At 37.5% G+C, this 27845-nt stretch overlaps 4 protein-coding genes across 4 annotated transcripts; 3 read left to right on the forward strand and 1 right to left on the reverse strand.

Moving 5' to 3' along the window:
* Positions 1 to 2740: 2740 nt before the first annotated feature.
* On the reverse strand, positions 2741 to 3694 carry LOC139931755 (olfactory receptor 5B12-like). Its single transcript, XM_071925351.2, has one exon. It carries the CDS (start codon positions 3674 to 3676, stop codon positions 2741 to 2743), a length of 936 nt encoding a protein of 311 aa, XP_071781452.2. The 5' UTR covers positions 3677 to 3694.
* A 7952-nt stretch (positions 3695 to 11646) lies between these two features.
* LOC139931782 (olfactory receptor 52B2-like) lies at positions 11647 to 12582 on the forward strand. The gene has a single exon (XM_071925378.2). The coding sequence runs from the start codon at positions 11647 to 11649 to the stop codon at positions 12580 to 12582; it is 936 nt and encodes a 311-aa protein (XP_071781479.1).
* A 4934-nt stretch (positions 12583 to 17516) lies between these two features.
* LOC139931770 (olfactory receptor 52B2-like) lies at positions 17517 to 18464 on the forward strand. The gene has a single exon (XM_071925367.2). The coding sequence runs from the start codon at positions 17517 to 17519 to the stop codon at positions 18462 to 18464; it is 948 nt and encodes a 315-aa protein (XP_071781468.1).
* Positions 18465 to 23069: 4605 nt separating this feature from the next.
* Positions 23070 to 24023, forward strand: LOC139931771 (olfactory receptor 52J3-like). The gene has a single exon (XM_071925368.2). It carries the CDS (start codon positions 23070 to 23072, stop codon positions 24021 to 24023), a length of 954 nt encoding a protein of 317 aa, XP_071781469.1.
* Positions 24024 to 27845: the final 3822 nt, after the last annotated feature.

Genomic DNA, 27845 nt, shown 5'->3' on the forward strand with positions numbered 1-27845 from the left:
AGAGTTGATGACTGCACTCACAAAATGACAAAATCAGAAACAACTAGAAGGCATGATCCAAAGGATAATACTGCAAGCACGACTTTGGAAATGACAGCAACATTTTTTCTGCTACTATGTTGCATCAAGGATAAAACTGAACTAATCTTTGCATTGTTCCTAAAATAGTAAAAGCACATCTGAACAAGCTTTTCAGTATGCTGCTCAAGGGTTAAACAAGAATTAGAGATAACTGCTGAATTGTGATGTATGGGATGGACAGAGTAAAGGGCCAAGAGACAGTTGAGTTCAGCACCAACAACAAAAACCTCAGTTTTATAGAAATTTAGTTGAATAAAGTTTTGGAACATCAGCAATATTACAGACAGACATGTAATACCATGATCTCACTGGGATTATTTAGTTTAACTCTGGGAGAGCTGACTATTGTGCAGAAGTGAAAAGAGATGGCATGAATAATATGGCTAAGGGTTAAAATATATATTATGAAGAACAGTAGGCTACTGACCCAAGAAGTTTCAGTATTATGATATACTATTACTATAGCACTATACTTATATATATCCATCAGGTCCAAGAGGGCAGTTCAAGTTATCTGAGGCTGTAAAATATTTTTTTAATTACCCTATTTTGAAGCAAGGCACTGATTGAGGTGAGTATCCAGTCTTCCAGCTAAAATGTGTATGCTTGTCATAGTCTTGTTCTATATTTAGAGGCCATTTAGGTGTCAAAGAGGGACAAGTGTTACCTCATCTCTCTTTCTGGCTACACACCTCATCTCTCTTTCTGGCTACACACACTACACACACACACGTTTTGGTTTGGCTCTGTAACACAATAATGCTGTCAGAAGATATTTGCACTATGAAGAGAACTACTTGATGTATCATACTGACAGTATTTATATATATTTTAAAACCATCTGTTAAAATTGAGAATTGTAGTCAGAATCACTTTATTAGCCAAATACAATAAATGTAGAGGAATCTGTCTCAGTGACATTGCAATATTATTGGTCCTGTACACTTCATCTTTAATGAAAACACACAATGACTTTCTTTAATGCATCCCCATTAGCACAAAACCACCATGGTCTGTGAATTTTAAATAGCTTAATTAAGAATAATGAAAAATATATTTAAAAAAGTTAATAATCCTCATCCATATTAATGTGCCAAAGATGTCAATTCATTTTACAACCACAGTCAAAAACAGTAACTGCTGTTCAGTTTGGGCGTTTATATAGGTGTTGTAATAGGTGGTTATACTGTTAAAATAGTTCTGTGGAGTTTTACGACAGTTCAAAAATAATCTGTAAATTTTAAAGTTTTAAGTTTTAAAAAATAAATAAATATTGATGAAACATTCCCACAATCTCTGCACCTCATTGAAAATAAATACAGAAATATCATATGTTTATTCAGACTCTTTATCCTGGCAACATTTCAGTCAATTTCAATTACAGTTTGATTTCATGTGAAAATCCAACCATTTGATTATAATGTTTGGTATTCTCAGTAAAAAAGAGGAAAGGATAAGATAAGATAAGATAAGATATAGGAAGATAATAAAAAAGAAGAGGTAATAAGATAAAATAAAGGTAATGTACATAATATAAAACTATAGAGACAGTGCAAATAATGCAAATAAATGCAAATTATAATAAATGTGTAGAGATATATATAGACTGTACATATACACATAGTCAATGGTCAGGAGTTCAGTTTTTAGTGCCTAATATATATATATATATATATATATATAGAATAAATAGGAGAAAAGGACAAAACTAACAAGTGTGCTGTGTACAGGAATTGTTTTTGATTGATTTTTTATGATCAAACCTAAAATATAGGAAGAGTATACTGAACAACGATCTTCATGCTATTCTGGCTTTCAGACACAGGAGGTCAGTACTGATCTTGTTTGAGAGTTCCTACATAGAGTACTTCAGATCACTCATCACCTCCTTTCCTTTTGGTTCATTATAGTTACATGGAACTGAATTTCTATACCAGGTTTTTGCATTGTATTCCATGGGAAAGCTCGGTCTAATGAAGATCTAGTACAGGGGCCAGGGAAACTAACATCAAGTAACTGCACACTCAGCCAGTAACCATCATCCTACAGCCTCCATGCTTCATTCATCTGTACTAACTTGCTGCCCTAATCTTCACACTGAACTGAGTTTAGACATAAGAAATCCTTACAAATTAGTAGTACAAATTTACCAATTTACAACATGAAATATGGTTACAAAAGATGAAGATCATGGGTTGCTTTGTTTGCTCATGATCTGGACACTTTGTAAGACATTGAGCCAAATATATATTCCACATGCTTTGCAAGAGTATAGTGAACTAAACTCTTGTCTTAATTCATTTCTACTAATTGGAGTTAATTTACTTCATCTGCAAGGGAACCACAACTTTGATGATCACAGGGGCTCACACACTTTCCCTTGCTTTACACTAAGAGGCCACAGAATACACACACCAAGACAACTGAGGTGCTTGCTGATGGTGTGTAATGACTTGAAAACCAAACCAGACACTAGTAACCCTGATTAAGAATGAGTTATTGATTCAATGGAAACTGGCTGCTTTTATGAGGATATAAAAACCATCTCTATGTTGCAGATACATAAAGGCTACAGCAATCCTGACACAGGTGAAAATAATTACATTGTGTGGCTTTACTTTCAAGCCTTGCTTTAAACAGAAAACAAAGACAAGAAGTGTTAGGACTGAGTCACCCTTCTGCTTATTATTTGCACGATTTTATCCCGTAATGACCTTGTTTGCATCCCATAGATGAGTGGATTTAAATTAGCGGGGACGACATGAAATAAAATGTATGCAATCTTCCTTAAATCTGGGTAATTTGGGAAACGATGCAATATGATGGTTAAAAACCCTGACCAGAGCATAATGAGATAAAGGACCAGGTGGCTCGCACAGGTCTGCAGCGCTCTGTTATTCAACTCTTTGTTCTTCTTGATCCAGCAGATGAGCGCTATTCTAAAATAGGTGACAACTATGCTTCCCATTGAGGAAGAAAATAGCAGCACTGTGAAAAAGAGGCCGTAGATGTTGTTGATTGACACGTCCTCACAGGAAAGCTTGAACAATGATGCGTTGTCACAGTAAGCGTTTTGTATGACTGATCTGCAGCGGGACAGTCTCACAGTGAGTCCGATCAGAATAGAGACCAGCACTATTGACGTTCCCCATGCAGAGGTGGAGAGCCCAATCACAGTTCTGGTAGTCATGATTGAGCTGTACCTCAAGGGGTGACATATGGCCACGTATCTGTCGACTGCCATAATGATCAGTATCATGTGTGAGGCTGATCCGAACGTGTGGCTGTAAAACGCCTGAGCGACACACTGGTTGTACGTGATGAGCCGCTCTGTTGAAATGATGTCAGTCATTAGCCGAGGCAGTAAGACCGTGTTGCCTATTAGGTCGTTAATGGACAGGTTGCAGAAGAGAATGTACATCGGCTGGTGCAAACTCTTCTCAGTGATAATGAGCACAAGCACCCCGATGTTGGAAACGAGGAGGGAAAAGTAAACAAATAGCAGTAAGAAAAACAGAGGGTATGTAAACTGTGGAGAGACGTTAAAGCCCTGAATTTTGAGGACGTTGCTTGAAATTGTGATGTTGCTTTCCATTCTATCTATTGTGAGGGTAAACCTGTAAGAAGAAAAACAAAAGAAAACATGTTAGAAAGATTCATGGTCATGACAGGTGACACTACGAGAAAAAAAAATCTGCATCAAAACCATTTGTTTCCTACGGAAGCCGAGAACGGCCGTGCTTGCAATTATTTTTCTAATGCCGTTATCTCAAGATCACAAATTAATTATCTCGTGATCTCGAGAAAACGAGCTTTGTTATCTCGAGATAACGAGATAATCAACCCGTTATCACAAGAAAACAAAATGTTGTTTCCTTTTATTACTTATAATATTTATCAGAGATCAGGATTGCCATGCCAGCATGCATAGATGGCGTCTTGACAACTGTAGCAACTGATTTAAGCTGAAAATGTCAGATCAAGGAGTTCCCATTATTGATCAAGGCATCAGACTGTACTTCAATCAAGGTCTAACACAGGCAGAAATTGCATTGTGTCTTTCTGTTAGAGATAACATTCAGATCAGTCTTTGTTTTCTCGAGATAACGAGATAATTAACTTGTGATCTCGAGATAACGGCATTAAAAAAATAATTGCAAGCACGGCCGTTCTCGGCTTCCGTAGTTTTAAATTTGTTCAATTCATTACATTTTTAGGTACAAACAAAACAAAACAAAACAAAAACAGAAAAAAGAAACCACCTACACACACACACACACATTGAATTGTGCTTTTTATGCAGTATGTGGATAGTACTTACTTTTTATACTAGTATTTTTGGTCTCCTGCTCCGCAGTAATACCAGCATCATCTAAACACAATTACCTTCTGTAATGACAGGCACAATTAAATTAAAGAGGTTAAATTAATACCATCAAGATACAGACTTCTTGTTGGTGTAATCACACACTCATTTGCAATTTGTACCCCTGTACACACAACCAGATAACAAGTTGGTGGCCTATATGCTGCATATACAACAAATGCTCAATAAAAACTAAAACCAAGCATAGTCACAGTGGTGTGCGTTAACAACACAACAGCATTTGCTCCAGGAGATGACATCACCTTGTCTGTGGAGGAGGGAATCCAGACCCAGCAGCTAACTCTGACCCCTTTTATCCACAACATGACATCTTTCATCATCAAAGTGTCAACAGTGAGGTCAGAGTGACATTTGACATGGAGACGCCATCTACAGGTTTCCTCCGTGTGCTGTACCACAAGGTTTTATTTCACAGGAGTTAGGCTGATTGACACAGAAATCTACTGAATGCTATTAGAATCATTTTAAATTCAAGAGTCTGGATGAACTGAAGGTTAAAAGTTAAGGTTCCATGAAGAGCTCCATAGGTCAGTGCATACAGTGTCAATGTCTGATGTCAAGACACAAAGGTAGGCGACAGAAACATGAAATTTGGTACCAAAAATAGTGATTTAATCAACATGTGGAAAGGCAGCCGTTGTCATGGACAGTGTCTTGTAGGTTTAACTGTTTTCACAGATTTTCATTGATTTGGTGAGGTTTCAATTGGTAACTATTGATATTCCAGGCTATATTAATGCAAGACTATGAGAGGAAGATCACACAAACACACATGGACACACACACACACACACACACACACACACACAGTGATCCCTGTGTTTTCTCTTTAGCTCTCACAAGCCAAGCTAGTACTTTCCATTTCCAATTTATTTTGAATGTATGTTTGCAACATAGATAATAGCACAGCCATTGTGTAATAGGCCGCCATTTTGTTTCAGTTACAGTAAAAGTGTAATGTGTGACTGAAACCAGATGCTAGCGAAATGGGCATGCCGCACAGTAAAATCGTTGTGTAAAGTGTGTAAAAATCAACACTTTGCCAGTGTTAATATCAGTCCAGAAATGTAACTTCAGATGTAACACTTTCAGATTGTTTTGAACAGCTGTCACAGAGCCATACCAGCTCAATGTGTGAACAAACAACTCTCCAATCAAACACTTGCAATTGCCACTGAAAAATCAACACTCATTAACACTGGAAAATGTGCTGTGTTTGGTGAATGTTGGTTAGTGAATGTTGGTTGAACATACAGGTGACACAGAGGTAAAGCATCCTGGGTGCTACTGGCACTCAAACGTTAAATGGTTCCACTTTCTCTCACTTGAATTGACTTTTTCATTGACTTTAAAGAGTAACTTTGATGCTAGAAGGGCATGGGGGAGATTTGAGGTTTTTGTTGTTGGATTCTGTACTGTTCAATATAGTTCTACAGTGGCATGATGTCAGTGTGATGATGTCAGTGTGATGATGTCAGTGTGATGATGTCAGTGCTGACTGCTGCCTGCTCATGAGTATGGACCTTCTTGAAGACGGTGGGTGGTGTGCTAGCAAAGCCTCTGCCTACCGACTCTATAGTCCAGCTGGCAGGCTTAAATGCTCATGTTGGCAATGCAAGCACCATGTTCAAACACAAAGAGGCTCATAAGTTTACTTGGTACCAGAGAACCGTGGCACAGACCTGGTAAACCCAAAGGAACCCTGGTAAATGTGTGGCAAAAGTGTATATCTAGAACAGAATAGTGGCATATTTCAATACACTAATTAACAGGTTGGAGTTTGCTGGCTAACCTGTAGTAATACATTTAACTTAGTGAATATCGACTGTATTGTAGGCTGAGTTGATAAAGTAGAATTAATCAATTCCAACTATCAGGTTTGTATTCTTCTCAACAGAAAGTTGTGTGAGCAGCTGGTTACACACATGAACCCTGACCTTAATTAACTTCATTGGAGACCTTATACCTAACCCTAACTATAAATAGTATTAGTAGTTACGTATTTAAGGTTAAGCAAAAAATACTTCAAAGACATATCAATATATTGAAAACTTTTGAAGGTATAGTTTTGTGAAAAGTGAAAACCAAATACTATGGCCTTTTGTGTGTCAAGCCTACTAGTGTCTCTTTATACTCCAAATAGAGGTTTGATCATATTGATCAAACATTGGGATTTTGATATCAAAAATTATTATGGGTTGTTGGGTATCTGGTCTTTAAAATTGACATGTTTAGTTCTTGAATACTTGTTTGCAGTTTCCAAGTTGAAAATAAGTTAGAAACGCTAAACATAATTTAATTTTTTAATTTGTTGGTGGTTTAGGGTCAGGTGGCAGCAGCAGCAGCAGCTTCCTTTGAGGAGTCAAAATTGACCTTACTCGCCTGGAGCGCATTGTTGTGCGTACAGTAAGCTCCACAGGTATTTGGACAGTGACACACTGATATTTTGGTTTCCTACTCTTATTACTTTGATTAGGGAACGGCACAATGATTTTACAGAGCAGATTGTTTGCTTTAATTTGAGGATATTTGAGGGCATATTGCATGATTTAAATTGAAGGCATATCGGATGAACACGATAAAGAACTACAGCCCTTTTTTGATTTTGAATGTTTGGCTTGTTCAGTATTTGTACAGATTATAGATTAGATTATGTATTACTACGATTATGTAATATTTGGGCAGTTGGGTGGCTTAGTGATGAGGGAGACCATTCTTCATGCGGAGGGCCCTGGCTCAATCTCACATGTTGGCAAAAATTCATCATGCTGAAGTGTCTGTAGCTGACCCTGCACTTTGACCTCCCAAAAGTGGGGGGAAAGTGAATTTCCTGACTGGGATCAATAAGTGTCTAATAATAATCATGATAATAATAATAGTAAAAAGTAGTAATTTGTAGTTTTTAGTAAAGATTTTTAATCGAAATTCGATGCAATGATGTTTAGATATCTGGCATCCATAAACAGTACCAGACTAATAATATATCTTATCTTTCAGGTTCACCATATGCAGTTATTTATAGAAAGTAATTAGAGGCTCAAATCAATTATTAAGGTAACTCAGAGTCCATCGTGTCCATTTCTCTTGGGTGAGATGATTAGCCTGTCCTGAGGTCCTGACGGCCTTTTTGTGTATTCATGCTTTTTGTTCTCAGTGCCCTGATGTGACCGCTTCAGTGTTCAGTTTCAATTAGTATTCCTTTACATTTCTTTCCTTTGGGGCATCCTAACAAATATGGACAGGTTGACCAATACAATTGTTATACACTATACTTTTCTTTCATCTAAAGTTGAGTACTGTGGATTTACTGCTTTATACACTGTAGACCTGCAGTGCATGGAGGAAACACCTGTTCGGCAAGGATTGTATTGTAGTACACAACTGTTAAATCATAAACCTAAGTTGTTGAAATGTTTTACATAATAATACATTTAACGTTGACAGTTGACAGGAATCAAACGCTAGTGAGTTGTAGTGTGGTGATCTCACATGTTAGAGCCTCCCCATGGGTTTTATTAAACAACACCCTTCATTAGCAAATAGCAAGAAACTCATTATCAACAAGAGGTTTTTGAATTGTCCAGGGATTAATTACAATGTGAGACAGTTAATAACACATCATTTAATCGTACCTCAAAGGGGCTCATTAATAAATGTGTTTTTACAGAACAATGATGCAGCTGGCTGATGTAATAGTGTTGCAGTAGCCCAACAACTAACAAGCTCATGGAAAATATTATTACTCTCTAAAGGCAATTTTGTTTTTACTTTTCATCTCTATCTAAATCCTCAAATAATAACAACAATATTATTATTACTGTTATTTTGTATTGTCATTATAGATTATATATGTTTATTAATAATAATAATAATAATAATAATAATAGACATACTGCAGATGAAAGAAAAATGGGCAAAAGTAACTGTAAAGAAATCAATATATAAAAAAAGTAAGTATTTAAGTATTTAAAAGGGCCCCTATGGGTGAAAGGTGCCACCAAAAGGCTCAGAATCCTCAGAATGAAATTCCCTGATCTACACTGGAAGCCATTACAGAAAGTCTTACATTAAGAGTGTAACATGCACATTGCATATTACAACATAAAACCTGTGTCTCTCAATCAGTCGTCTGGATGGAAGATCATTCCAGGCCGACCACTTGAACTTTTGACCTCACCCCCCCCCCCCCCCCCCCCCGCCCCTCCTCCTGACCATCACAGCTGATCTGCTCCGTTTTCTGACTGCTATCATCAGCTCCTTCCTGACATATGGCTGCATGCCATCGGCCTTCAAGTCAGCTAGAGCTCCTTCATCCATAGTCCATCTGACATTTAATACTACAGACTGGTTTCACTACTTCCATTTCTTTCTAAAACACTTTAAACATGCTTCCTTTAACCAACTTTATCTGTCACAGAATAGCCTGTTGGACTCTAACCAGTCTGGCTACAAGGTGGCCATTTATTTTAAACAAAAAAGAAAAAAAAGAGCAAGTATACATATTATTGTACTTTTGTTGTACTTGCAAAAGGTACACTTGAGAATAATGTACAGTACTTAAAGTTGTACTTGTATTTATACTTGTTGAATACTTTATACTTTTGCAAAAAGGTACTGAGTATAGTATACTTAGGCTTATACTTCTAATGATACTAGAAGTTATACTTTAAGTACAGTGACTTAAGTATACTTTAAGTATAGTTACTATAGTGTACTTTTATAGCCTAAAAAGTGGGTCAATTTAGGCCTAAGGAGTAATAAAAAAAGTATACTTATGAGTACACTAACAGTTCCATTACGTTGATATACTTTTTACACTTAAGTATACTTTAAAAAGTAAATTAAAGACTTATACAACTTTTTTGTAACCACTCTTATCAGGTATTGTAGAGGGAGTCTGTATTCAACACAGCCTATTCACTGAGGTTCCCCTGGGCTCAGTCCTGGGCCCCCTCTTCTCTCTTTATACTGGCTTTTTTTTTTTGGCTCTGTCATCACATCCCACAACTTCTCCTGCCATTCCTATGCTGACAACAGTCAATTCTTCCTTTCTTTTCCTTCCTGTGACACTTCCTCTGACTTGCCTACCTGACATCTTCAGTTGAATGTCCACCCACCACCTCAAGCTCAACCTTGACAAGACTGAGCCGCTCTTTCTCCCTCACACATCCTGCTCTCTGCAAGACCTCTCCACTACCACTGACAACACCACAGTGTCCGCCTGCCCAGACTGACAGGAATTTCATTGTGATCCTAGACAATCAGCTGTCATGCGAGGCCCACATCGCAGCCACCGCTTGATCCTGCAGGTTTGCACTCAGCAGTATTTGCTGAATCAGACCTGTCACCACTATAGACTCTGCTCATTCTGAAAAGGCTCCTATCTTGCCTACTTCACTTCACATAGCTTCAAAACCTCTCCTATCCATCCCATGATTAAGTGGTATTGTGAGCACTCAGAGAGGGGAGGGGGGCTGCATTGCTTTAGGCTAGGCTTCATGTTTTTTTGTAGGTTAGCAAAGGCTTGTAATGCCTTGTAAGCTCTTTTGCCCTCACCCAAGCAGTGCAGCTTGTTGGAGTGGTTTATGGCACCCATGGCCTCCACAGCAGCTCTGAGCTCCACACTATTAGCTGATTTTAATGTTGGTGATTTAGGAATAAGCTTATTGTACTGATGCAATTATTGTAAGTACCATTCAAGGCAGGTGCTGGACCAGGAAGTGATGCAATATTTAAGAAAGAAAGTCTGCACCACATAGAGGGAGCTATGGTGTGCAGACTTTCTTTCTTAAATATTGTATCCCTCTCTCAACTTTGAACTATCTAATAAAGGAAAAAAAACAAAACAAAAAAAAACAACATGTTAAAAAGCAATTTGTTAGTGTGTTGGTTTGGTGGCACAACCTCATTCCCAACAACCTTCCCCTGGTTGTTGGTAGTATATTTGCTGGTACATTGGTTTTGTTAGTATGTTGGTATAGTGGCTTAGAATAATCTCATTCCAAATCCTCCTTGCACCTCTTACCATAATCAGGGTCTGTATTCTAATTGGGGTTAACCCCAACCCCACCTTTTACCCCTCACCCACATGCACACACTCTCTCTCTCTGGTCTGGGCCACACAGCTCACTGTGTTTCATTTGACAAGTAAGTTTTTTTTTTAAAGAGTTTTAGTTGAGAAAAATGTTTGAACTGGACTGTTTTGCACCCATGAAGAGAGGGTTATTATTCTATTGAAGTTGAGAAAGGTGCCACATAAAACCATTCTCATCAGACTAAGCTTGGATATTGTTTTCCTTTATTTATTTGAAATAAGGCCTCAGTGTTTGTGTTAACCTAGTTGGAGTTGCCATTCTTGAACTTGTCCTTCTTTCATCATTTCATCTTTCTTTTGAAAGATGTACTGCCAGTCTGAATGGATGTTTTCCCTCCAAAAGGGTTGTTACATCACATCCTGTGTATCGGAAAATATATCACATTTCCAAACTATCCCACTCCTGGGTTGAGCTGTAGTGCCAAAGTAATTCAAGGTTAGATGCATTGCAAGGAGGAAAAAGTCGGCCTTTAACAGTAACAATAGTGTGTATATATCCATAACTAACTATCCATATATACCCACAACTCAAAAAGAAAGGAAAACGACATAGATTAGATACAATATACATGTAGATTAGCTGGTTCTGAACCCATCTTCTGAATGGTTTTCCAAATCCAACCAGTCCATATCACACCAACATAAATCACTTCTTCCATTATATCTTAATTAATATTAATAATTAATATATCATCATATCACACTCTTTTGAAGCATAGTGGATTGCAAACATGTGATTGAAATGTGTGTCATACTGCAGGTAAACATTAAAAAGGATTAAAAGGATTTTAAATCAAAACCGTCATGTAATCTTATATTATTGATCTGACTTACACAAAGCCCCCCCCCCACCATCCCAGAGGAGGAAAAAGGTGATGTAAGCGAGTCTTGTGGTGATATTAAAACACAGCAAGATGGACAGGGCAGCTCAGAACATTAGCAACACTTTCAAAGTGACATCTCATATTTTGTCCAGGAGATGTAGCCTAACTCTTAACTGCTTCAGACATTTACTTGCTTTACAATACTGTGATTTCATGACTGTTTTTTCTCCTAGGTTTTTCCGAAACACCGCTAAGTAAATATGAAAAACGAATCCCTCGGTGTCAGCTCTGAGTTAAGCCTGGACCCGTTTATTATTCCGCCTGGAGGAAAGTATCCTATATTTCTTCTTGGTATTATTATTTATTTTTTCGGCATATTCTGCAACCTGACCTTGTTGACTTTAATTATTCTGCAGAGGAACCTTCACAAGCCAATGTATTTCATCCTGTTTAGTCTTCCGCTCAATGATCTGATTGGCATAACTGCAATGCTCCCGAAGGTGCTTTCAGACATCGTGACGGGGACAAATAAGGTTTACTATCCTCTCTGTGTTTTACAAGGCTTCCTGCTCCACATGTATGGTGGAGGAGTTTTGTTTATTCTTGCAGCGATGTCCTTTGACCGTTATGTCGCCATCTGTATGCCGTTACGCTACAACTCAGTTATGACGCCCAGAGTCATCGTTTGTATCATCTCTCTGGCTTGGGGTCTTGACTTTGTCTTGATTGTATCATTGTTCTCTTTGCAGACGAGGCTTCCCAGGTGTAAATCTTCTATTATGAATGTGTTCTGTGATAACCCATCTCTCCTGAAGCTCACATGTGGCAACACCACAATCAATAATATCATCGGGTTGTTTAACACAGCTGTCATGCAACTTGTAAGTGTGTCCATTCAGATGTTTTCCTATGTGAAGATTCTGATCACCTGCCTGGTCACGAGGAAGTCTGAGGCAAAGACGAAAGCTGTGAACACATGTGTCGCCCAGTTGGTCATATTCATCATATTTGAGATTGTGGGGACGTTCACCATTTTGTCACACAGGTTCAAAAATGTCTCGGCCGACTTACAAAAGATAATGGGCATGCTAATATTTATTGTGCCTCCACTTCTGAATCCGATTGTTTATGGGCTGAATACGAGTGAAATACGAAGCACTCTCCTGAGAGTCTTTGAAAATAAAGTGTCAGTCTAAATCTTTGCCGTCATACACAGGTGCTTACTGTAACAGTGTAACCTTTTTGACTCACAACCACCGTGAAAGAGCAATTGGGGGTACGGAAAACCAACATCATACTGTGCTAAACAATGTTCTTTATTCCTATCACTGAAAAAAAAAAAGGTTTACTATTCATATGGTCTGATGGAACTAAACAGAGTGATTTAACCCAGGGTTTTAAAATAGGTTGCTGATGGATAATTTACTTTCTCTGCAGCTTAGACCACATTGCCATTGTAAAACATAACTCCTTTTGATGCAAGAACCATCTACTCAAGAACCGTAACAGATACTTTTGGAACCTGATGGATACGAACAGTTATGCACGGATCCATAACAATCACTCAAGTACCACAACCGCTGAAAACCTGTCCGTTCTATATGAAAAGACTGATTGAATCTCAAATGGCAAGTGGTGCTTCAAAGGTTCAGTAAAAAAAAACACACAAACAAGCATTTAGCCCAATAAGGAACCATTTAGAAACGTCATTTTGTGTGGAAATGCTGGAGGAAATTATGCTGTAGATTTACTATCATTTTTTACTCTATACAACATGATGGAAAAGTAAAAAAAAAAAAAATAAGGAGAGGCCGATGATGTTTTGTATAACTTGGGGAACATAGACACACTTAGTAAACAATAGTCAAGTTTTAAGAGTGTTAAAACTTGACTAATTGTATGTATGTTAATATGGTTTTAATATATAAGGCTGTTACTTCAAGGTACAGTCTTTAGAACATGTTAATAGGCTATGTACTCTTGTTACAACTTCAGAATAAAATGTTTTTTCATTGTAATCTCTTGTATTGTGTTTGTATTAGTATGTACATCTGTGTTTGTTATGTGAACCTGGGCAGTCTGTAATCCTGAGTTGAGGTATTACAGTCTCATACATATGTTATATGTAATTTATTTAATTACATTTTTATTGAAAGTGTTCAGTTAAACTGCCTCTGGAATTCTGCAGTCTATTCCTCTTCACATTTAATGAGAGGGTTTGTTAAATTTTTTGTAAAGGAGAGTGAACTCTGTAGTATTGGCAGTGATGTTGATACTTATTTTTATTCAAGTGTCATGTACTCTGAGGTGCCTAGCCTGCCAGGAGTGTACAACGCAAGAAACTCTAGATCCACATCATGCTGCAATTGTATACATACATAAAGATAATCCGAAACAAACACAAATAAGCATAACGCATACAAAGAATGATGATGTTTTCAGTATGTTTCACAAATAAAATTTGCAATATAGACTCCAATTTTCTGAGACATATCTCAAGTCTTTCATATTCATCTAATCAAAACAAATGAACAAAAGTGCAACTTATTCAAGCCAGAATATAATGATTTTCACTTTTCAAGTTTTGCTAGATCACATATATTCTGTCATCCTCTGGTTTACCACTGAACATATTTATTTCTATAGCTAATGCAGTGTACACAACCTTAATTATGCAAAGAGAGATCTTTGGCTGTGTGATACAGGAGATCCAAAATTGTTATTCTTACTGAGAAAATATGCTCTTATTTCTGGCTTATATCAAATATCAGCATACAAGTTTTCTTTGTCAGGAAGATGTATATCACATTGTAGTTTAGTGTGATAAATGAACTGTAAATATATAACATAATGACAGAGGTTTCTGATTAAATATGATCAGTACAGGCTCCCACCTTCTGAAAACCATATTTTGTCAAATAGAAACCCAGACACTTCAAGACAATTATGAATATCATGCTGTTGCGATTATGCCCCAGTATTGCAGTGGAACCTGAAGGTAATTTGTTTGAAGATTTGAGGACGGTTTTATAATACCACTGGGAAGGAAAAAGAAACAATGGTACATGGCCCAAGACTGATAATGTATAATATATCCTATTTATCTATTGTTATTTTAGTGTCAGAAAAGTGGCATAATGGAGCTTTATCATATCTACTTTTTGTTGCCACCTTGTAAATCTATTTTCTAACATTTGTAGAGGTTCTGTTTTTTATCCGATTGTTTTTTTGTCTCCTGGCTGTGCCTTGTCCCCATGCTGAACGCTGACCTGCTTGGCTGAATCATTCGCATTGAGCAGAAGTTTTTCTTTTTGAGAAAAATACTCTGGGAAATGTGGCACGGTGGTGCATCCAGGATCACAAAATAATCCTTTCATCCAATTTGATCAAAGCCCCCGCTCTACTGCACTTGGCTACTTATCTATCAGCACAAAATTTTAAGCTGCAATATGCAACTTTTTTGACATTAAAATAACAATAAATAAAAAGGATATACTATATATTACCAGTCTGTGTGTATCTGTGACCCTGTGTGTAAATGCCTTAATTCCATCGTTTGGCAGAAATTGGCTTTTCAATGATGTTTGGGATATTTTGGGGTATATACTGTTTACTGTTTACCGTTTACGTACGAGCACGGCAAGTGGTGAGCTGTTTTTTGGCTATCAAGATGAGGCTAGCGGCACAGCGCAGGGAAGTCACGACAACAACAACAGCAATGGTGGAAAACAGTGAGAAAGAAGAGTGAAGTTAAATGTGCAGCAGACAAGACTCATTCAAAAACATTCGCATTGTTTTTTACTGCAGATTGCCTGCGTTCAGTGTCTGCTTCTTCAATCCCTGAACAGATGCCGATTACCTCAGCTTCAGCCTAGATGCAAAGTAGACAGCTCATCAAGATGAGTGACAAGTGTTTGGATGGGAACTTGACCAACTGAGCGAGGAGGGCAGGACTAGCTAACACTTTGTGGACTAAAGGCGAAAAGTTGCATACTGTAGCTTTAAAGCTGGAATAAGCGAAATTTTCTGACCACTAGAGGGCGACAGGAACTGCAGCACATTTGTAAAGAAGCTCACAGCAAAGCCACTAGCGCAAACCACTACGGAGGCTAATAGCTAAGCTAACCGTACCTGCAGCGAAGTCCCACCAGTTACCAGTCTTGCTTTGACAGAACTTTCTCCCATTGAAGGTTACATGTCCCACAATGACAAGTGAAGAGGTAGGTAAAGTAGGGCTGGGCGATATGGCAAAAATCTTTATCACGATATAAAAAAATTTTATCAGTCGATATCGATATATATCACAATATAAACTAAATAATTTTTGTCAGGCTTAAAGATTACCTTTTGAATGAAAGCTGAAGATACCAATGTTATTTGGAGGCTTTATTTTCAATCAGAAGAGAACATGAAAACGAGGTCTACTGTTAAGTGCCTGCCAAAAAACAAATGTAAGGTAGTCATTTCCGGTCAGCATATATCCTTTGTGCAAAATACAGCATTTACATAACTAATCAATAGGATATTGAATGCCTGAAATCTAAAATCTGGCAACTCACATGATTTACAAAGATTCCCTCTGAGCCGACACTCGAACGGTGAACTAATTTCTTTCTTTGCCTTCCTTCCACCACTCTTCTCAACTTCAGCAACCAAAACAGAAAGCACGTGTAGGATTTACAGCAACTACCGCAATGCGAGGCAGGACTGCGCTTGAAGCGCTGGTGCTGAGCGCTTTGGTATGGAGATTTTTTCCTATCTTTAATCAAGAGCGTGGTCTTTCAATTTGAGAGCATGATTTATTGATTTCACGTTCAAATTTTGTAATGCTTTCCCTCAAACCCTGTCCTCGCACTCAAATATCTCCTGCTTGCACTTAGATTTGCTCTGCTTCTGCTCAAACTGTATGCTTGCACTCAGATATAATGTTGCTTGCACACAGATTTCCTGCGCTCCAGCTTCAGCCCTTCTCCTCGCACTCAGGCTGCTTCTGTGCGCTCGTGAAACGTCTGCTCTCGGATTTCTGCTCTGCTCTCGGATTTCTGCTCTGCTCTCGGATTTTTTGTGCAACAACCCTGTCAAAATTCCCCAACCAATAGAATGCGATAGATATCGTTATCGTTTTATCGCCCAGCCCTAGTAGCAAGTTTACTAGATTACTAAGTTTATTCGCTCGCTTCATCGATTCCGCCAACATGAGAACATTTTCAGCAATAGGAGGGTGTGAGGGCCACTTTTAAACAACAAGGGAGGTGCCAAGCTAGTTTTAAAAAAAAGGAGAAAAAAAATGGAAAATGTATAGAAAATCAAACGAAAAACAAGGCATCTGTTTTGTAAGTCCTCAACACGTTTGAACAGGAAAACAGGAAAATCAATTATACAATCTTAAAGGACAAATCATGTTAGAATATTACATTACGCAAAAGGAAGGGTTATATTCCTCCAGCGACATAATAAACTATAATTTCCACAAGGTTTAAAGATTTCAGCCAGGACACATATAATAAAAAAAATAATGATACCAACTATTAAGATAAGAAGATAATATAGCACTTTATTGAGGCCCTTGGTAAAATTCAGGTGCCACAGTAACAATTGGCGGACAATGGGTGGGATGGAGTGGGGTGTGTGTGTGTGTGGGGGGGGGGTCCAGGGTCCAGGTTATTGTGCAAGTTACAGTTTTAATATAAACCTATCTAAATTTTGTAGAAAATGTTTCTTTCTGCCTGTCATTTATGTTTCTGTCTTTAAAAAGTTAGTCTTGTGTAAATATGGCATTATGGGCAACTATTTTGAAACGGCATAATAAAGTTTTTTTTAACCCACTATTTCAGTTCAACAAAAACATTCTGCATGTACTCTTGGGCAATCTGATGGGTTGTCCTTGTGCTTCAACGCCAATAAAAGAGTGTGTCTTTTACAGCACATCTTATGTTACAGTTCCACTGTTGTTGAGGCTTAACATACCGTACAGTGCAAGAGGTAAGATAACAGCCAAATTAACCTACAGCAATTAATGTATCATGATATTGTTTCAGTTTGAGATTGTTCCTTCACTGTGCAAGGGTTTTATATCACTCTTTTTTTCAACAGGAGGAACCAGCAATAACAACAACATAGTATAATAATAATGGCATGTACAAATGCCTCTCTTACTTGTGGGACTTTACTGACAATGGAATCATTATCTTTATCCCCTGCAAATATTTACCCAGCATTCCTTTTTGGCACCCTTACGTATGTAATTATTCTCTTTTGCAATTTGCTGGTATTAACGACTATTGCCATGAATAGGAAGCTGCATAAGCCCATGTTCATCCTGCTCTTCAACTTGCCCATAAGCGACATGATGGGTGCCACGGCTTTTTTCCCTCAGCTCGTGCTCAGCATTTTGTCACAGAGCAGATTGATTTCCTACCCTGCATGTTACGTTCAGGCTCTGCTGATTCACCTCTACGGTTCGGGAAACTTACTCATCTTAACTGCCATGGCGTATGACAGGTATATTGCTATATGTTTTCCTTTGAGGTATAACTCTATCATGACTCAAAATAACTTGGTGAGAATTATTACTTTCATATGGCTCATAGATTTCTCGTTGATCCTGCTACTGCTTGGTCTGGTCACACGGTTCAAAGTTTGCAGGACAAATATAGTGGATGTATACTGTAATAATCCGTCATTAGTGAAGCTGGTGTGCGAAGACACTAGTGTGAACAACTACTATGGGTTGTTTGTTACAACCCTCATGCTGGGCGGATCACTGACAGTGATTGTGTACACATACATCCAGATCTTGCGTACTTGTGTAATGACGAAGCAGTCGGACGCCCGGAGGAAAGCCCTTCAGACATGCGGCACACATCTAGTAGTTTTCTTAATCCTACAGGTCAACTCTGCCTTTTCAGTGCTTTCTCACCGCTTTGAGAGTGTGTCCCCTTACATGAGAAGGGTTCTTGGTGTGTCAATTCTAGTTTTCCCCCCCTTTTTGGACCCGCTCATATACGGACTGAAAACAAAAGAACTCAGGCAAAGTATAATGGTCTTCCTCAAAAGAAATGTGAGATCAAGCCAGTAGTGACAGGAAACACAAGCCTTGAATTTTGGCTTTTGTGCTGTATCTATTACCTTTCCAAAATACGTGGGGTGATCAAACCTTTATTTTTTTATGGCAACATTATGAATCAATGCATCATGTTGTATGTATGGACACAGCCTGTGTTCATTTTGACATCAAAGTCTAGCAGAGATAGAGCCTCTTTGTACAGGCAAAATAATTAATACGGAATACTTGCCATATAATGTAAAAATAAAAACAATGAATGTGACTAAGTTACACATTTCTATATCTCTATGTTCATATGTATGAAAATTACCATAATCTATATGGTTGGAAATAGTAAGGATCATGTGCAACAGCTGAGGTAATTTCTCATATTAATATATGATGAGGAAAATGATAACAGGCACTGATGTGAAGGAAAGACCGAGAAAATGAATCACGTTAATGACAGATCCTGACATAATGGAAAAACTGCTGAGATGTATGAGGAAATTATCATATAATTTATGTTTTGACAGTTGAGAATGTAAACTAATCTCACTGGAGATAAGGAACTGAAATGAAAAAGAACTGAACGGAAAATGTGGGAGAAAAATGTTACATGTATGCAACCTTAGTAATTTCCTTGGTAATACATGCAATTAAAATTATTTAATAGCAAATTTAATGTCTGTGCATGTGTCTACGGATATTTGATATTTTTATAGTCCATGAGAAATAAAAGATGAACTATTCATGTGGAAAAGAAAAATATATACAGTATATTGTTTTAATGTGTGGAACCGTTATGATTTCTTTGATAAATGTTAATAAAAGTAATCTCAACGGCAAATTAAACTTTGCTGAGTGTGTGTCTATGCATATTTGATATTTTGTATAGTCAGTGAGAATAATGCCAGGATGATTTAAAGAGATTACAAGCAGAATTTCAGGTCTACCACTGTTAGCCCTGCAATAAAATGAAGCTTATTTGAATATAAAGAAACAAACACAGGATCAGAACACAAATCATTCTGTAATTCACTACATTATCTACCTTTGGAAGAGAGTTGTTCATATTGACAAATATTGTCGGCCAAAGGACCAAAATAGATCAATACTAAACTGAAAGCCAGAAAAGAACTTGTGCCAGGACAGAACAGGCCATATTAGAGTGGGTACATCACGCAGTTTTAGAAATGCGGAACTAAACTGAGAGACAGTAAACCTTTTCAGTGTGTTGAAAAGTTTTTAAATGCAAATGCACTAACTGCATTCATAGTCTGAAACATAAGAGGCTAAAATGAAAAGCATAAAGTCTATCAAACGGAGTATATTAAAATTGTACTAAGCTTGATAAGCTAAAAGATGTGTTTGAGTCAAGCTTGCAGATTAAGAAAAATAGAAATGCAATTGTTTTCAATGGATGAGGTCATTTTAAAATTCATAATGCCCTGTAGATAAAAGAGTATACATTGTATCATAAGGGTGTAGATTGTAAAAAGTTTTAAAATGTCAATGTGAACTTACCAAAAGAAAGTGCGAGAAGAATCCTCTCCCAGCCTTTCCCTCAGTATTTGCTGGATTGTGGAGAGTGTATTCCTGTGAAGATGAGAAGAACACATTTCTAACACAAAGCACTATGTCATAAGATTATTCATAAACATTTTCATTAACATTATTATTACATTTGCTGGGTCAACATTAGGCATATTGTCTCTGGGTCAACACACCTACATAATGTCCCTGGGTTAACAATAGGTGTGATGTCCCTGGGTCAACACACCTACATGATGTCCCTGGGCCAACATTAGTCATGATGTCCCCAGGTCAACATTAGGCATGATGTCCCCAGGCCAACATTAGGCATGATGTCCCTGGGTCAACACACCTACATGATGTCCCTGGGTCAACATTAGGCATGATGTCCCCAGGTCAACATTAGGCATGATGTCCCCGGGTCAACATTGGGCATGATGTCCCCGGGTCAACATTGGGCATGATGTCCCATAGTCAACATTACGCATGATGTCCCCAGGTCAACATTAGGCATGATGTCCCCAGGTCAACATTAGGTATGATGTCCCTGGGTCAACATCAGGCATGATGTCCCTGGGTCAGCAATAAGTGTGATGTCCCTGGGTCAACACAGCTACATGGTGTCCCTGGGTCAACATTAGGCATGATGTCCCTGGGTCAACATTGGGCATAATGTCCCCAGGTCAATATTATGCATGATGTTCCTGGGTCAACACACCTACATGATGTCCCTGGGTCAACATTAGGCATAATGTCCCCAGGTCAATATTATGCATGATGTTCCTGGGTCAACACACCTACATGATGTCCCTGGGTCAACATTAGGCATGATGTCCCTGGGCCAACATTGGGCATAATGTCCCCAGGTCAACATTAGGCATGATGTCCCCAGGTCAACATTAGGCATGATGTCCCTGGGTCAACACACCTACATGATGTCCCCAGGTCAACATTAGGCATGATGTCCCTGGGTCAACAATAGGTATGATGTCCCTGGGTCAACATTAGGCGTGATGTCCCTGGGTCAACATTAGGCGTGATGTCCCTGGGTCAACATCAGGCATGATGTCCCTGGGTCAGCAATAAGTGTGATGTCCCTGGGTCAACACACCTACATGATGTCCCTGGGTCAACATTAGGCATGATGTCCCTGGGTCAACATTGGGCATAATGTCCCCAGGTCAACATTACGCATGATGTCCCTGGGTCGACACACCTACATGATGTCCCTGGGTCAACATTAGGCATGATGTCCCTGGGTCAACATTGGGCATAATGTCCCCAGGTCAACATTACGCATGATGTCCCTGGGTCGACACACCTACATGATGTCCCTGGGTCAACATTAGGCATGATGTCCCTGGGTCAACATTGGGCATAATGTCCCCAGGTCAACATTACGCATGATGTCCCTGGGTCAACACACCTACATGATGTCCCTGGGTCAACATTGGGCATAATGTCCCCAGGTCAACATTACGCATGATGTCCCTGGGTCGACACACCTACATGATGCCCCTGGGTCAAAATTGGGAAAATTGGGATTGGCAAAATCAGGACCTGCGTCATTTTCCTTGCAATGTTTTTAGATTCAACAGCTCGCACTTGATGAATTTATACGTTGTTTTGGTAACGCTTTATTTTCCGCGTCCGCAATTTCCTAATTAATTAATTAAGTTAATTTCTTAGGAAATTTCTTGGAAAGAACCATTACATTATGTACTAAGTAGAGGGAAAATAGATAAAGTTCAAAGTTAGACGAGTTCAATGGTAGTTGGTAGTTTCCAAGACAAAACCATGAAATGATGTAGTAGTTAGATGTAGTAAAATTAAAATTTAACACATTCAACAAATAACTACTGGTGTGGGTTACCAAATTGACCTCTGTTTTTGTATTTTTCCAATAAATAGTTTTGCAGTTCTTTAGAAATTTACAGTATCTTATTGACTCCACCAAACGGACTGTTTACATTTTCTGTATAACTACTACATCATTTCATGGTTCTTTCCAGGAAACTTCCCAAGAAATTAACAGTTCCTTCTAGGAAATGATTAGGAAATTGTGGACTCAGAAAAGGTGAAGATAAATCCAGGTAAATGCAGTCGGTTTTTATTTTCTGTCATTACCAAACTGACTCTAATTTCATGAAACCTACAATTTGAAACAGAATTTTCAAAAGTTTTCAACAGAGTTTTAAAATGCCCAGGAAGGGGTAATGAGTTGTTGGCAGCTCGCTCTGCCAACAAAAGGACAGCCATTTGTACAACAACATAACTGTATAAAAAAGAAAACCATAACCCTTAAAATGTAAAACCTACAAACTGCATTTAACAGCTTTTAATTCTTTTAAAGTCTTAAATTTCGAGAATGTGATTGAAGACTTTTTAGACTTTCTACAGGTCTGTGAATAACCTGTTGTTAAAATAAATGTTGTATTTAATATATATTGGTTCATCTACCTCTTGCAAAGCCAGATGTCACAAAGCATGTAACAAAACATACAAGCTATTGAATTTCATATTTTCCAAAACATGGCCCCTTGTGAGACGCTCAAGTGATATCCATAACAACCTAATGATCAGCTGTATGATACCTCCGACGACTTAAGGGAGTCTACTCCTACTTACTCCTATAAAGCCACAAACCCTACTAAACAATTACCAGTTGTTATTGTCAGTGCTGGGTAGTGAGGGTACAGTGATGTTTCTTATTCCAATATTTATTCAGCTTGAAATCTTACTAGCTTCTATATGCCTTCACTGTGTCTTTTTCTTTTAGTGCAAAACTGTAACTCCAAATTGTAATTTAGATGTCATATTTAACTGAAATGTGTGTACTGTTGGAGACACTGGACACAAAGTAAAGTGGTGTGAGCTTATGCCTGCATTCATTTGGTAAGATCTTTCTTCACTGCCTTACCAGAATATATTCCTTTGGACAATTTATGGCTAATCATAATTTATGGCTACTCTACTATCTGTCTCTATCAATCTTTCCACATTATTGCTCAATGTATTATGAATTTGAAGTAATTCCCATGCTACGAAATAATGATAATATTGATCATTTTCTTAGGTTTTTCAGGAGGAAGAGAATAAAAAATGGGCGACCTCTACAACACTTCGTCTGTCTTGACGCTGCAAGGCTTTAACCTCTCCTCTCAAAGTGTCATTCCTGCGTTTCTTTTTGCAACTCTAAGCTACATGATCATACTTTTCTGCAACCTTGTTCTGATCCTCACCATCGTCCTGAACAAATGCCTGCACCAGCCCATGTATATGATTCTGCTGAATCTTCCCATCAACGACCTTATAGGCTCCACCGCACTCTTTCCACAGGTGATTAAAGAAATACTGTCGGACACCAAGACCATGCAACACTCTGCTTGTGTTGCCCAGGCTTTTTTTATTCATATCTATGGGTTGGGTGCTGTGTTCATTCTGACTGCTATGGCTTATGATAGGTATATTGCCATATGTCTCCCATTGAAATACAACGCTATTATGACCAATGCCCACATTATGAAAATAATCACACTAGTGTGGCTGTTTAATTTAATTCTAATGGGTATGCTTTTTTTCCTGCTGTTGCGTTTACCTCGCTGCAGATCTCTAATCACACACACCTACTGTGACAATCCCTCCTTGCTGACTCTGGTCTGTGCAAACACAGCCATCAATAACATTTATGGGCTTTTTACGGTCGCTGTTACACAGGTGGTAGGTAATGGAATGATTCTGTACACATATCTTCAGATCCTCATTGCATGTTTCAGGAGCAAAAGATCCGATACAAGAGCCAAAGCCCTGCAGACGTGTGCGACACATTTAACTGTTTTCCTCCTGCTGGAATGTCTAGGTCTTTTCACCATCATTTCATACAGATTGAGGGGCATTTCACCACATTTAAGGAAGTTCATAGGGGTTTCGACATTGATTTTCCCCCCGACACTGAATCCAATAATCTATGGGCTGAAAACACAAGAAATCCGGGAAAAAGTAATATACTTTTTCAGCAAAAAATACTTGTTCAGCAAAAAAATCTTTCCATTCTAGTGTATTATCAGTACATTTATTCAGCAAACTTGAACTTTCCACTATTGTGGCATGATTTTCTTCTCCCACCTAATCTGTTTTGTTTCACTGAAAATGTTTTTGTTTTGGGGCTGTTTTATCATTACGAACTGTTAACTAGATTATCATTAAATTGCAGAATCCTGTTCTACTTTATAACTCAGTTGGAGTTTAACAGAGATAAAAAATAAGGTCCCAAGTACTTATTGTATTATTATACAGTTGTGGTGAGTTTATGTTTTTTTAAAGAACAACATTTGTGACAAAAGTTCATTTTCACGTAATGCACATGCAAACTAAGTATGTTCCGGGCAACACAGTGTCTATTTCTGCAATAAGAAGGGATCCACTTTTTTTCTCTTGTTGTTATGTTTTATGTTTTATGTTATGTTGTTATATTGTTATGTTTTGACCATATCATTCAGTATTGTTTTATAATTATATTACTAGTCATGAAACGCATTTGCAAATTACTTGTTCGATCATACTTCTCATCCATTACTTGTTCCATCTATCATACTATCCATCAGGTCTTTCTGAACATAAGCAATGACGTCAAAATAAATAACCAGTGTTCATGCTCAAAGCAATGTCATCTGTTATTGCTTTGAGAATGAAATATGTCTCTTATCCAATGATTGTGTTTTCAATGGCATGGCCTCATTGCGCTTTTACTTATGTAGTTACAAATTTTGCTTCAACATTACTTCCATAAAAGATAGATCAACCAACAAAGAATTATTTTCACACCAGATAATATTCTAGAAAAACATAAACTACCTTAAAACTAATGAACACAACTACTGTCTGTTGCCAGCTGATACAACAGTATACTGCATGGATTGCACTCTTGATGTGGCAAAAGCTTATTTAACACCATTTCACAGGTAAAATCATGAGTTCAGCATCTCATCAAAGCATGGAGAACATCCCAACTATTGTTATGACATTATTACATGCTATTACAAATTTATGTTGTTATTTTAATATGATATATATATATATATATGTACTTCCTTAAACCTGAATTTTGAGAATTTGAAATTTGATGTGCACAGGGTGAAAAGCATAGAGAGAGCCACTCAGCTGCCACTGCAAAAACTTCTGATGTGAGTTAGGCATATCTCTGTAAAACTATGTAATGGATCAAGATCAAAGGGAAATCATCATTAGAAGACAGTTTCTGATTACTGCACTTGCTTCTGACTTTTGCTTTTTCTGGCCCTGCTACTATACATAGATTTCTGCTGTTGTATATATATTATGTATATTGTGATGTTTCAAACCGACTCATGCTGTTTGTTTATTGTGATTATGTGATTTGTATAGACTTGTATATAGTATTATTGTCTCTTGGCCAGGTCATCATTGTAAATGAGAATTTGTTCTCAATTGATCTGGTTAAATACATGTTAAATAAATAAATACATTAATTAATTAATTTTTACACAAATTGAAACCACCAAAAAAAATCAATGACTTATTACAGGAACACCACATGAAAGCTTATACAGGCATGAGTCAGTATTCAAAAAAGTGTTGCTGATATGAAGCATTGTTAAGACACTTTAATCTTGTTTTTTACAATACAGTTTTACTGAGAATTTAAATCATAGTTTTAGATTTGAAGGAACATTATACCAACCTGTAACAGTGCTAAAGCCAAACAGAAATTAATTTCTCAAAATCTTAAACTTAAGAAATCATCTGGATCTCATTTGGTGAATTGAAAAGGACCCAGATGGCTCACATGGTTAAGGGATCTTAACAACTCCGGAAAATTGAAAAATTGAAACAACAAAATAACTAACTATTCAAATAACTTCAATCTACCAAAACATGAACCATGTAGAAGCCAATGTGCTGCTGGGCAATAAGAGCACAGAATTATCAAATACAGCAGAGGGCGCCATCAGTAAACTAGTTAACACCAATAAATAAATGGGAAGCCCATGAGTCTGTTCAACACTTGGATCATTTGTATTTTGTGTATTTTGCTGCCCTCTTGTGTCCGTAGTGGGTGGTAAAAGACAGAGGCCAGCCATATTTGTGGCTGGTAACTGTCCTTTCTTCAGAGCACATCATGGTTATAGTTAACTAAAACTAGTAATAAAACTAACCATAAAAAAAAACATAGTAAACTGAAATAAAAGCACAAACTTAACTTCAGGAAAAGTTGTAACTAAAATATCTGGCTCCAAATCTAACTGAAATAAAACTGAATCTGTACTGTTATCAGTTTTAGTCTTTTGACCATTGTCAAACTATGAGAGGAGAGAGAATCATTTTGTTATGAATGGGCCCAGATAATATTATTGATAATACATGAATACGTTAGTACCTATATTATACCCATCCAAAGACATGTTTCTGTCAAAATGCACACACACCAGGGACCTGGTTCAGTTTTGAAAATTTAGGGAATATACATTTAGGAAATTAGTAGAATTTCCAGTCAAATGAACAGTTTTCAGCCATGTTGTAAAGTTAGGGTTGGACATAAGGCTGACAATTAACTTTTATGGTGAAAATTATGACAAGTTCCAGTATACATACTATAAATGTGCACAGATGTGTCCCCCCCTGGAATTCTGGAGTTTTCTTCCAGATGACATCTATTCTGAATCATGGATATTGATCATGGAGTTGAGTTAAAACAGAGTTAAAACAATGTCACATCTATGCAAAATGAATAAAGATTTACCCTTAGTTTACCCTATGTTGTGATATGATATTGTGATATATTGTCAATCCTCTGTCTTCATGTTCACATAGTAAAAATGTATTGTTGCGTATTCCCAAAGGTTATATGCTCCATGCTCCATGAGACTATCCCTCCCATTTAACTCAATGTTCTTAATAATCTGTTTTTGATCATGAACAGTATGAGTTTTATTGTCATGTGTTTTCCACAGTCAAGAACAGGGTGATATGGTTAGATTAAAAGAAATCCTTACAGTGAGTATTTTACCACCTGATAATACTTTTCTATATTTATTTGATGATCATTCTTGCAGTGATAGTAAGTGGCAGTAATGGATTTTGTCACCACACTGGTGAAATCTGGCATTGAACACCTCAGTTTGTGACAATGTGGAGAGCCCTCCTATTACCTGCTAGCCTACATTATGTTGTTCTTTCCAAATCTATGTTAAGATTTCATTCTAATTCAATTCAATTCAATAAACAATGTTATTGTCTTTATTAGGCTTATATAGATTCAATATTGATATTAGACTATGCAGACTATGATATATGGGAAAACTAGATCTAGGGAATTATTACTGGCTGTGATTGATTGAAGTTAATTTGGCCAGACACATTGTGGATACTGTATACTGATATACTGCAATCATTTCAATATATCATGTTCTGCAAAAGACAATCAAATAATGGCCTGCATCTAAACATATGAAATTTAGATCACTGAGACAAAACTATTAAGGTAGATTGTTTAGACTATGAAATTGAACAATCAAATGTGACCCCAAATTAACAATAATCCATGAAGTTTTGCATCACTCTGCATCTAAGGGCAGTAATCCACCTGTTCACACAGTTAGATAGGCAACATTTGTGAGGCTCCCATTATCAGATCAAAAAAAAAAGAGGAGTTTCAGATTCCAGATTCTTAAATGTGGCTTCTGAACATTAGAGTTCCTGCTGCTGCCTCAGATGGCCGCTTGGGGGCGGCATAGACTCTTTTCTTTTGGGGATCCTTGTGTTGATTATTTTTACCTGTGTATTATTTAGCCATTAGTTATTATTCACATGCTGAGTTGCCTATTTAAGTTCTGTTATGTT

Source organism: Centroberyx gerrardi, chromosome 6, assembly GCF_048128805.1.
Source record: "Centroberyx gerrardi isolate f3 chromosome 6, fCenGer3.hap1.cur.20231027, whole genome shotgun sequence".
Classification (NCBI taxonomy): domain Eukaryota; kingdom Metazoa; phylum Chordata; class Actinopteri; order Beryciformes; family Berycidae; genus Centroberyx; species Centroberyx gerrardi.

Coding starts and splice junctions, on each gene's coding strand:
- LOC139931755 (XM_071925351.2), bottom strand. CDS start 3,676: ATGGAAAGCAACATCACAATTTCAAGCAACGTCCTCAAAATTCAGGGC.
- LOC139931782 (XM_071925378.2), top strand. CDS start 11,647: ATGAAAAACGAATCCCTCGGTGTCAGCTCTGAGTTAAGCCTGGACCCG.
- LOC139931770 (XM_071925367.2), top strand. CDS start 17,517: ATGGCATGTACAAATGCCTCTCTTACTTGTGGGACTTTACTGACAATG.
- LOC139931771 (XM_071925368.2), top strand. CDS start 23,070: ATGGGCGACCTCTACAACACTTCGTCTGTCTTGACGCTGCAAGGCTTT.